The 12,748-nt window shown below is 40.2% G+C and overlaps 1 protein-coding gene and 1 pseudogene across 1 annotated transcript; both read left to right on the plus strand.

The window, feature by feature from the left end:
• The first annotated feature begins 1,017 nt into the window (after window positions 1-1,017).
• On the plus strand, window positions 1,018-3,440 carry LOC127453808 (uncharacterized protein K02A2.6-like; annotated as a pseudogene).
• Window positions 3,441-5,715: 2,275 nt separating this feature from the next.
• LOC127453884 (uncharacterized) lies at window positions 5,716-11,678 on the plus strand. The gene is made up of 2 exons (XM_051720632.1): window positions 5,716-5,851; window positions 9,921-11,678. Exons 1-2 carry the CDS (start codon window positions 5,833-5,835, stop codon window positions 11,405-11,407), a joined length of 1,506 nt encoding a protein of 501 aa, XP_051576592.1. The 5' UTR covers window positions 5,716-5,832; the 3' UTR covers window positions 11,408-11,678.
• The last annotated feature ends 1,070 nt before the right edge of the window (window positions 11,679-12,748 follow it).

Here is a 12,748-nt window from a genome sequence, read left to right on the forward strand (position 1 = left end):
CACGGTAGGGACTGTGCATCCTTTTGATATGCAATCCCGAACTTGAATGATATTGAAGATGCAGACAAAAGGAAAGCCATTCTGCAGTTGGAGCAGCCACGTATAGCTTATTGAGAAGTCTGCTGTTTCCAGTTAAGCCAAGTGAGAAAACATACAATAACTGGTAGACCTACTCAAAGCCCATTTTAATCCTAAACCGAGTGAAATAGTACAGAGGTTCAAATTCAACTCCAGAATTCGTCAAAAGGGTGAAAGTGTCACAGACTATGTGGCAGAACTGAGAAAACTGACACAGTACTGTAATTTTGGAGGGACAGACTAGTATGCATGGTGAACGACGACAGAATACAGAGGCTGCTGGCAAAAGTTGAACTGTCTTTTGAGAAAGACCTCAAAACAACACAAGTAATGGAATCAGCAAATAAAGTTATCCAGGATTTGCAAGGGCAGTGGGCCGAACAAACAGGGTCATCAGGACAATCACAAAAAGGTCAAACAGCAGTGCATTGAGTGATTGCTTCAGAGCAAATGTTCCAGCAGAGGGCACTGTTGTGATACAGATGCAAAGGACATCATGCAATTGCTGACTGCAGATTCGCCACTGAACTGTGTCACAAGTGTGGGAAAAGAGGGCACCTAAAGAGGGCTTGTAAAAGTAAAGGCACTTCAGGCATGATGAAAAAAGGTGCACAGGAAGGACAACAAAGTAAGAGAGCTTTGTTTACAAAGAGCAGATGAGCTCACCTCTTAAAGGAGGAAGAAAGTGAGGATGAAACAGTAAGAGAAATCCACACAAGTTACAGGGTAGACCAAAATGGCCTGCCCAAAGTGTCGCCTTTTGTGAAATCAGAAGTTAACAGGACTGATGTAACTTTTGAGATTGATACAGGCTGTGGAGTGACAGTAATCAGCCAAGAGCAATATACCCAGCTGTGTGAAAAAAGTCACATACCAGAACTGGAACACTGCAGCATACAGTTGAAAACGTATACAGGAGAGAAACTTGGAGTACTAGGCATGACTCAAGTGACTGTGCAGAATCAAGCTGCCACAAAATTGCTTCCAGTAGTAGTGGTAGAAGGAATGGGCCCAAACCTATTGGGGGCGAGGGTGGCTGCAGGAGCTGTCTGTGGAAATTCCTGTAAACTAAGTGGTAACTGCACCAAAGCTCAAGTTGGAAGTTGTGCTGGAAAGGCATGCGGAAGTTTTAAAGAGGAGTTAGGACAGCTTAAGGGCACCACAGCAAAAATTAATGTGGACAAAGAAGCTCTGCCCAGATTCTTTAAGCCAAGACCCATTCCCTTTGCAGTGAAACCATTAGTGGAGAGGTAATTGGAGAGATTATTGGAGGAGAAAATAATTGAACCTGTCCAGTTTTCTGAGTGGGCTGTGCAAATTATTCCTGTCTTGAAACCAGATGGCTCAATAAGAATTTGTGGGGACTACAAGCTCACAGTTAACAAAGTGTCCAGTTTGGAGCAGTACCCCATTCTAAAAATAGAAGACTTGTTCGCTAATTTGGCTGGAGGAGAAAAATTCTGAAAACTTGATACGAGTCATGCATATCAAAAAAATGTCCTTGATGAAAATTCAAGAAAATATGTAACAATCAATACACACAAAGGTTTGTACACTTACTCCAGCCCAGCCTTTTCCCAAAGAACAATGGAAGGAATTATTCAGGGCATTCCCTATGTCACAGTGTACTTGGATGATATCCTTGTCAGTGGTACAATAATGTCACAGAATTAAAAGCTTATCTGGGACTGTTAAACAGCTACCATTGGTTCTTACCAAATCTGTCCATGCTGTTGTCCCCCTTCATGAGCTGTTAAGGAAAGATGTCTGATGGAAATGGGACAAGGAACAACAGCAAGCTTTTGAGGATTCAAAGCCCTCATGCAGTCTAACTCATTATGCATTATGATGGAAACAAGGTGCTCATTCTTGCATATGATGCATCCCCATACGGAGTAGGAGCTGTGCTCTCACATAAGTTACTAGATGGTTCGGAAAGACCAATTGGATTTGTGTACAGTACACTGAGTGCTGCTGAAAGGAACTACTCTCAACTGGATAAAGAGCGTCTGGCAGTCATTTTTGCTGTAAAAATTCTAGAGTTACCTTTATGGTAGACGATTTACCATTGTGGCAGATCACAAAGTACTCATTTCACTTTTAGACAAAATTAAGTCAGTGCCACAAAAGGCCTCTCCCCATATCCAAAGATGGGCCATGATGTTGCATGCTTACGAGTATGTAATCATGTATAAGGCAGGGAAAGACCACAGCAATGCAATGCTTTCAGCCACCTGCCACTGCTGGAGAAAGAGGAGCAAATGCTGGAGGAGGAGAGAGTTCTGTTGATGGACTTTATGGATATGCCTCTGTTGACTGCAAAACAGGAAAGAAATGGACAGACAAAGATGCTGTTCTTTCCAGAGTAAGAGAATATTTCATGAGAGGGTGGCCTAAGACAGTGGATGACCCTGCCTTCACGCCATATATGCAGAGGCGAGGGAGTTAAGCACACATGATGGATGTGTGTTATGGGGGCAAAAGTAGTTATTCCTTCCCCAGGCAAAGCAGATGTCTTGAGGCAGCTTCATCATTCTCACTCAGGCATTACAAGAATGAAAGGTCTATCTAGAAGTTATGTATGGTGGCCCAAATTAGACACTGAGGTGGAAGCAGTAATGAAGTCCTGCACTGTCTGTCAGGAAAACAGAGCTCTCTTGGCAGTCACTCCTTTACACCCCTGGGAGTAGCCAGATAAGCCCTAGAGACAAATTCATATTGACTATGCCAGTCAATTTATGGGAAAGATGTTTCCCATCTTAGTGGATGCCAACACAAAATGGATCAATGCTTATCCACTAAATAGTTCCACTTCCACCATTACGATTGAATGCTTGAGGAAAGGTTTCAGTCAGCACGGAATACCAGAGATGGTCGTGTCGGATAATGGAACTTGTTTCATGAGCAGTGAGTTTGCAGAGTTTATGTCCAAGAATGGCATTACACACGTCAACACTGCACCTTACCATGCATCTTCGAATAGACTGACTGAGCGGGTGGTTCAGATGTTTAAAGGACTCATGAAAAAGAGTGCAGGTGAGAGTTTGGAGACAAAGGTTGCCAGGGTTTTGTTCAGTTACAGAATCACCCCTCAGACAACCACAGGCAAATCTCCAGCCAAGCTGCTGAGTGGCAGCAAATTAAGATCCACCCTCGATCTCCTTCACCCATATTTGGGAGGTCATGTAGAAGCCAAACAACTACAACAGAAACACTCTCATGATCAACATGCCAAGGCAAGGGGTGTTTTGGAAGGTGACCTGGTTTACACTCGAAACTTTGGTCAGGGTCCTCCATGGATCCCAGGAAGAGTGGAGAAGAGGACTGGTCCAGTATCCTGTACTGTGATGCTAAGGAATTAAAAGGTGGTGAGGAGACATCTCGAGCAGGTACGGCGCAGAGAAGCTGGTTTTGTTTCAGTATCCGTGAACAGCTCAGATTCCTTAACTGTGGAGAAAAAGGTTGTGCCAATTCTACCAGAAGGCTCTGTCACTGCACTTTCAGAGAACTTTAACCCCAAGAAAACAGAGGTACCAGATAAGAGTGGATCAGTGTCAGCAGAGGTAAAAAAAAAAAAAAAACGCCAGCCTACTTGAGAGTCTATACTTAGTTTAGTTGGAAGTGCCCCAGCCACAGGGCAAGAATGTGCCCTGGTACTTCTCGGGATGGCTGGTAGTCAACCCAACTTCCCTAGATAAAAAAATGAAATAAAAATAAATGTTTCCTTAAGAGGTTTTGATTGTTCCAGTTTTTATAAAAGAGATATAATTGTTCTGTTGTAGGTAATATTTAAGTCTGAGACCTGATATGCTTGTAAGGGGAATAAGAAATTCCATAATCAAAATTTTCCCTGAGCTAAAATAGATAAGAACTAGTATTATCAGAGTGGAGGGGATGAAGTATATTATGTAGTTAATGGAGTTGCCACTAGAGGGTATCAGCTAGTTAGCCGGGATGTGTTACAGACCAGCATGTTCCAGTTAGTTCAGTGTAGTGCAAGGTTGTTGTGCAGATGGCCTGTGAATACTGGAAGCAAGATGTCAATAAAGTCTACTAAAATATGTAACCCAAGAGTTAGTAGTGACTGCCTCAAAGATATTACAGTATTGTTTTAAAAGATGTTTTCACTGCTTTGTCTGCCCTGTAACATACTTGACATAATTGGTGTGTTCCATTGAGAAGTGATAATCCAGATGCCCTCACTGACTTTACCTTCCACTGTTGGAGGGCTGAAAAATTTAATAAAACGGTCATTCTAAACTCACTTTTTAAGTCATTTTGTATTAAAAATTATCTCGTAATGATCCTACTGTATTGCCATCATGATAGTTTTCCCTTCGAAGTGCACTGTGAAGGCATCATTTATGCCATTTGGAACGCAGTATATGTCTTCTTGTCGCAACACCTGACGAAACAACCCATCACGCACAATGTGAAAAACACATAAAAATCCGATCTAACTGTCCTTTTTATTTGGATTCCAAACCACCTACAAATCGGCACCTGTGCATTGTATTATAAAAACATACTATACGTTTTAGAACTCAAAACTTCCTCTTCTGTCCAAAAAGAGCATTTATTCAACCCTGCAAAAACATTGTGACATTACAGTGCAGTGTCATTTGTATAGTTCCCAACTCCACAACATACATAATCGTCACAGCCAGAGTTGAAAGTGAGAGAAAGCGGCTGGGATACTGCAACACTGAAAGTGGTACTATTGTGACTGTAGTTTGCTTTTAACCAGTGAAAAGGGTAAAGTTATGTCCCCAGATTTTGTTATGTTCCTGACTGTGGAAAAACTGTATCTCTGCATAGCACTGAAGGATTCCAATGTTAGGAATGAGTGGCTAATTCAAACGAAGTCAATATCCAAAATTACAACGAAATTTGTGAGTCTGTGCAGCCAATATTTCTAAAGTGTAAACCTTATGAATGGAAATGTGCACGGTGTGTTTTCAAATATGATGGTTCTAAAATAGGCTTCTTTTTCTACATTTTAAAAAAACGCAGCTCTATATATATATATATATATATATATATATATATATATATATATATATATATATATATATATATATATAGCTATATATTTATAGCTGTTTTTTTTATTTATATATTTTTTTTGCATTATAATGTGACCTGGTTTTGTGAAGTTCACCAGCACACACAAAGATTATTTAAGGTCATATTTAATAATTATTTTGTTGTTCAATTAAATATAATTCTGAGAATGAGTTTTTATGGGAAATTAATGAAATTGACCTTGACACACTGACAGATGAGAAGGTTGAAACCTGATGCTCAAACCTGTTTCCTTTGACTTCAATATAGTGGCTCAACAACCCAAATACTGTATATTCTGCTTATGAATGCATCCATGTGTGACATGATATACACATTAACTTCTTCGATTTGATTTGCTATAAATCTTAAAAAGTGACTATATAAAACAAAAAGCCAAGGGGTGCTAAGGGGTGACAAATGAACAGATTACAGATAAAAGAGGAATGTGTCTTCTGATGATGTGATTGGATGATAAGAACGGCTGTGTGGGGGTGGAGAAATACTGAGGAGGGAGATCTGTGCAGGTGCAAACAGGAAATCTAAAGAAACACACACACACGCACGCACGTGCGCGCATAAGATAGAGAACTGCTGTCTCACCCTTGGAGGTGCACTGAACGAGAAAACAGGGGTGAGCGAGATTCACACTCAAGTGGAAGGACTTTACATGTGTTTACCTGGGTCACCATGGTGCCATCACAGCAGAGTAAGACAAAACTTTGTTAACATTGATGTAAAATAACTAACATAAAACTAAGAAACTGCTTACATCTTTTATCAGGCTTTATTACTATAAGGCATATTCAATGTTATAGTATCTGTAATTTTGTTGGTCTTGACCATGGTTCAGTTCTGAAATAGACATTTTGGTTGTTCAATTTCTTTTGGGACATGTCCTGCTGTGTAACATGCTGTACTTTATCTAAAACTATTTTAAACAAAATTTTGCTAATTGTTTTATAAATATTATGGCTATGTGTCCATGTTCGGTTGTGTGTGTGCAGTTAGAGTACAGTGGACACAAAATAGTGTAGTAAAATGGAAGAAGATAATATAACAATGCATCGGAAAATCATTGAAACCTGAAGTAGAAGCGTATGTTGTCACATTCATGCATTAACTACTGCCTGCATGTGGACACAATACACACATATTTATGTTGCATGACACCTAGAGAAACTGGCTAAACATGTTACCATCATTCACTTGTCTCTGGCAGGCATATTAAAGGCTAAAGTATTTTTGCTTAACCAAGTTAAATGGTCCAATTTTTACTTCTACTTTTTATTTAGGTGACATGGTATTTTGGAACAAAATATTTATTTAATTTTATTTAATTTTATTTTACAGTCAGTTCCGGTCCTGGTTTAAAGAGTGCTGATATAGTAGAAGTCAAACAGCACTGGGAAGCTTTACTGTTTGTATCACTCCGCTAATGTTCCAATATATTGAAAACCAAATAAATCATTGCTGTTTTATAGCTGGAGATTTTGATTCATCCCTGTGACAATACATATTTATGCCAGTAGGTGTAACAAATGACAGTCTTTATGTGTTATCAGTATGTTTTCATTGAGAGAGTGTCTCGTTGTCTGTCAGTGAGCGGGTTTCATGAAAGTTAGAACATTTGCATTTTCTCTCACTCCATGAAGGCTCGAAGCGAATTACTACTAAACTGTAGCTGAGAAATAAAGTTAAACTAACAGCTTCAGCATTACTGATGATTACTGCTGCGAGTCGTGACAATCGCAGGCTAACACACACACACAATCTCTCTCTCTCTCTCTCGCTTTCACATACGCACACATATAGACACATGTTCTTGTTACTCCAATAACTTAGAAGCAGCCCAAGCTCTTGTTACAAGTTCTTAAGTGATGCTTTTAATCCCATTCACAACAGCAGGTACCCTGTCACTTAATGTTGCTAGACTGTATGTCGCTTAGGGGTGTAACAGTTCTGGGTAAAAAAAAACATACGGTTCGCCACCCATGGTTCCACAAGCATTTGCAGAGTGGTTTATCTCAAGTCTAATGATGCATCTGGAGCATACGGTTTGGTGAAGAAAACAGTGTCAAATAGACGGGCACAGTTACAACCTTCGCTAATGCATCTGTGTGGCTATGTAGATAGATAAACTCCTGTGTCTTACGTGGGTCAACTTTCTACAGAGAGTAGCTGTCCAATTAACTGTTAGTATGTTAAATCATTTAATGACATCACAGTTCTGCACACATTAGTGTGTCGTTGAACATGGCCAGCAGAGAAGATATGCCACTGAGATAAGCCCCTAGCGGCATTCAATTCTCCTGTTTGGGAACTTTTTTGATTTGCAGTCATTTACAACAACGATGGTCAAAGATTTTGGACAAACAGTCAATAGCAACAGCAAATATTGCGAGTGCTGTAAACTCATGGTAATACATCGAATTAACCTTTTATGCTGACATCACCCTGGAATAAAGAAGCGCAGGTGAGCCGGAAACAGCACGCACTCCCTCTTGTTTTTAAGCAGGCATTCAGTGCTAATTCAGACAGACATAACAATAACTATAGTGCTTGAGGTGTTCATTGCCAAAGATATTTTGCCCTACTTCCTTGATAAAGATTTGAAATTCCAGAGTATGATTTAAACACTTGATCTGTGTTACATTATCCCTTCTCGTATCCATTTTAATAGCAAGTTTATTCCCTCTATAGTGATGTACAGCCTCCAAATGTTGAATATATTGTATGTTGAAGTGAGTTTGAAATGCACTTAATGTTGATGTACTGTATGTAGCATAAAAATGCACGTAGTAAGTAAAAAAAAAAAATATTTATTTTTTTTTTTTACATTTTGGAACCTAACAAAATTAACCATGGTTTCATTATAGTAGATGAATGATTATCAATGTATAATCAAACTCACTCAGAATGCAGACAATTTCTTACATGTCACACTAATTTGATAATGCATCAGTTTTCTTACCAGGAAAATTAACATTTTGGAGAGGAAAGTGTTATATATACAGTGCATCCAGAAAGTATTCACAGCGCTTCACTTTTTCCACATTTTGTTATGTTACAGCCTTATTCCAAAATGAATTATATTCATTATTTTCCTCAAAATTCTACAAACAATACCCCATAATGACAACTTGAAAGAAGTTTGTTTGAAATCTTTGCAAATTTATAAAAAAAATAAAAAAATAAAAAAACGAAAAAAAAAAAAAAAAAATCACATGTACATAAATATTCACAGCCTTTGCCATGACACTCAAAATTGAGCTCAGGTGCATCCTGTTTCCACTGATCATCCTTAAGATGTTTCTACAGCTTGATTGGAGTCCACCTGTGGTAAATTCAGTTGATTGGACATGATTTGGAAAGGCACACACCTGTCTATATAAGGTACCACAGTTAACAGTGCATGTCAGAGCACAAACCAAGCCATGAAGTCCAAGGAATTGTCTGTTGACCTCCGAGACAGGATTGTATCGAGGCACAGATCTGGGGAAGGGTACAGGAAAATTTCTGCAGCATTGAAGGTCCCAATGAGCACAGTGGCCTCCATCATCCGTAAATGGAAGAAGTTTGGAACCGCCAGGACTCTTCCTACAGCTGGCCGCCTGGCCAAACTGAGTGATCGGGGGAGAAGGGCCTTAGTCAGGGAGGTGACCAAGAACCCGATGGTCACTCTGATAGAGCTCCAGCATTTCTCTGTGGAGAGAGGAGACCCTTCCAGAAGAACAACCATCTCTGCAGCACTCCACCAATCATGCCTGTATGGTAGAGTGGCCAGACGGAAGCCACTCCTCAGTAAAAGGCACATAACTGCCTGCCTGGAGTTTGCCAAAAAGCACCTGAAGAACTCTCAGACCATGAGAAACAAAGATTGAACACTTTGGCCTGAATGGCAAGCGTCATGCCTGGAGGAAACCAGACACTGCTCATCACCTGGCCAATACCATCCCTACAGTGAAGCATGGTGGTGGCAGCATCATGCTGTGGGGATGTTTTTCAGCGGCAGGAACTGGGAGACTAGTCAGGATCGAGGGAAAGATGAATGCAGCAACGTACAGAGACATCCTTGATGAAAACCTGCTCCAGAGCGCTCTGGACCTCAGACTGGGGCGAAGGTTCATCTTCCAACAGGACAACGACCCTAAGCACACAGCCAAGATAACAAAGGAGTGGCTCCGGGACAACTCTGTGAATGTCCTTGAGTGGCCCAGCCAGAGCCCAGACTTGAACCCGATTGAACATCTCTGGAGAGATCTGAAAATGGCTGTGCACCGACGCTCCCCATCCAACCTGATGGAGCTTGAGAGGTCCTGCAAAGAAGAATGGGAGAAACTGTCCAAAAATAGGTGTGCCAAGCTTGTAGCATCATACTCAAAAAGACTTGAGGCTGTAATTGGTGCCAAAGGTGCTTCAACAAAGTATTGAGCAAAGGCTGTGAATACTTATGTACATTTGATTTTTTTTCCCGTTTTTTATTTTTAATAAATTTGCAAATATTTCTAAAACTTCTTTCACATTGTCTTTATGGGGTATTTTTTGTAGAATTTTGAGGAAAATAATGAATTTAATCCATTTTGGAATAAGGCTGTAACATAACAAAATGTGGAAAAAGTGAAGCGCTGTGAATACTTTCCGGATGCACTGTATACTGCAACAATGCTCAATGCATTATATCCTTAACAAGATGAATGATCCTTACTTTCACTGACTTACTGGTAGCTGTTATGGGTAACGGTTTGACAAATGTTTCCTTATTTATTTTTTTTTAGAGCTTAAGAGCTTGGTGATGAAGTCTGCCCTTAGCTTTGTGTTTGGAGCGGTGGCTGGAGGTACACTTGGAGCCACGGAGGTACCAGTGAATCAAGTCGCAACTGAGATTGTCTCAGGAACCCTACTGAAGCCCATCACAGATGGCATGAAGACCGTTGGGGCTCTGGGACTGGGCACTCTTCTAGGAGCTACGGCACTCACTACATCAATGACAGCAGCGGTAATAGGGATCACCATAGCCGCTTCTGTTGGCTTGTTGCTATTAAGAACTCCAGCAGCTCTAGGTGGAATTACATGGACTGCAGCAGGACTGACCGCGGCCCTGGCCACAACTTCAAGCGGTGCAGCACTTGGGGCCATCATTGAAAAACTTGTGAGCTACGGAGTAGTCAACCTGCTCTGGGCTTTGGGGATTTTCACAGTGTTGAAACTATTAATGCACATTGTTGTGCAGTTTACGTGCAGGGAAAGAGATTGCTGTGGGATTCAGGGAGTCTGTACTGAGGATAGTGAGAGTGAACAAGTGAGACTAGATGCTTTGGAGGTAGAACAAAGACAGCGAGTCGCAGTGGAGATCGAACAGAGGATCATCGCTCTTGAGATGGTGAAAACGGGTGAGGAAGGGAAAGGATTAGAACTTCGAGCCACTTGGGAGGCCCAACGAAGAAAAAGAGAAGAGGTAGAGAGACAACAATGGCAGGCCCTTGAAGTAGAAATGAAGCAGAGGATTTCTAGACGGCACCTGCTCAAAGTGGTGGGAAAATACGTGGAATTTCTTGTCTTTTCTGGCATTCCGATGACTGTTACTGCTTCTGTGACCGCTGGCTTTGGGATCTTTGGGTTTGGAGATTACAGATTTGTTTTTGTGATCCTCTTAGTTCTGGTGTTGATCATGTCCTTTGGGCTAATGAGGTCACGGCATTTGGACTTTTGGATGTTTACAGGCTGCATGGCAATGTTTGCCACGTTTGCCATCGCTGTGCTTACTGTTCATGCTGGGCAAGAGGTGGCAGGGATGTCTGTTAAAATGCACAAGGCAGGACAAGCCATAAGCAAGCAGAACATCAGCATTCGTATAATGCACACATCCTCCGTAGAAGCAATATCTGCAGGATTCTTTGTGTCCAAAGTATCTCAGGTTGGTTTAGGGGCCACAGTGGGTGGTCCAATGGGCCGAGAGGCAGGAGGAAAGGCGATCGTGGGGGCATGCGTAACAGCTGTGGCTGTTTTGTCTTTAGTCGAAGTGTCATCGCAGATTGTGGGAGTTGGAGGTACAGCAGGGGCTTTTTTGGGGGCAGTTGGAGCAGCAGGTGTGGCCATGGGCGGTGCTGCAGCTGTAGCAGTAAAATCATCTTCATGGGGAGGGATATTAGCAACTACTGCTGGAATATTCTTTGGTTTTTTGGTATTTGGAAAATGGGACATTGTCAACATTGGACTTCAGGTATCTGTGGCATATATTTTTGCCATGACAAATCTTTACTGAAATGCTCTGATGTAATATTACAGCAGAGGACTTAGTGTCATGCCATATCTGATCAGTCAACTTATTTTGTATTGTGATTATATTAATTTAATTGTATATGTACAGTATATTAGTGTTGATGTTTTTTTTATATTACAGTAAGTAATATTAAAATGACAATACTCTGTTAAATGTAAAATTTATTCACACTTTTTTGTGGATATTTTACTTCAGCAATGTTCCACTGATTTAAGCCTTTCAAATAAAATAAAAACAGCACTGGACTAGCATATCTTAAGGTATTCACTCATGTACCACATGACACAAAAGAAGTATTTCACATGGAAGCTTAATGCATGCTATGTAATCTATTACACAACACCATGCTTTAATAGGGATAGAATCAAGATCCAGAGCTGTCCACACAAACCTGAACAACTGGTGCACAAAACACGATGACGGTAACAATCAACAAATCTTTTTTTTTTTTTTTTTTGTACACATGAATGGGTAATTCTGAGTAGAACATTAACTTCAGACTTTACAAAACAAAAAGTTGCCAAATGCAACAACAAAATAAAAAATTAAAACGGTTTAAATCAACTTGCAAACAGTGAAACCATGCAAGCTCATTAATTATTCAAGCCCTGTGCATGCTGGGAACACCAGTTTCGAAAAGGTAAGTACATTTTACTCAAATAAGCAAATAAATATGACAAGGTTTTCTACTTTAGGATTGAAAGATGATGATGCATTGTAAAGATAACAGACAATCATAAATAATGTTTACTTATAAGCTAGAGCATGCTAAAACTAACTTATTCAATGTAGAAACGTACTTAATCTTTTCTGCTATATTTACTTCACCACAAAATCTTTTTTTGTGTGTGTGTGTGTGCGTAATAAATTGCCGCAACATCTCTCCTACACTTTTCGTGAGGATTATGCTCAAAAGTGTATCCTGAGGGAGTAAACTTATTAAGACAAATATACTCATCAGATTTAAGCCAAGTTTCTGTCCAACATCAAAACCATGATCTACAATAATTTGATATGCAATGGTGGCTTTGGGCATATAAGGTCTCATATTCAAAGCTCCAAGCTTCAGGTCAGGCTTAGCACACAGGTGTGTTGTGTCTGGGATCATTTATGTTGAATAAAATTTATGGAAAAGCATGTCCTAGTAGGCAAGAATTCAAGTTAATCAATCCATTTGTCATTGTTATGTGATATATCTACCCCACTGCATCCTCACAGGATGAGTACACCAAGAATTATTATTATTATTCTTTTTTTTTTTTTTTTTTGCCCCTCTATGGAGCCAGATAAACGACAAAAAGATTTTAATTTGAAATTTGTAAA

Source organism: Myxocyprinus asiaticus, chromosome 16, assembly GCF_019703515.2.
Source record: "Myxocyprinus asiaticus isolate MX2 ecotype Aquarium Trade chromosome 16, UBuf_Myxa_2, whole genome shotgun sequence".
In the NCBI taxonomy this organism is placed as follows: Eukaryota; Metazoa; Chordata; class Actinopteri; order Cypriniformes; family Catostomidae; genus Myxocyprinus; species Myxocyprinus asiaticus.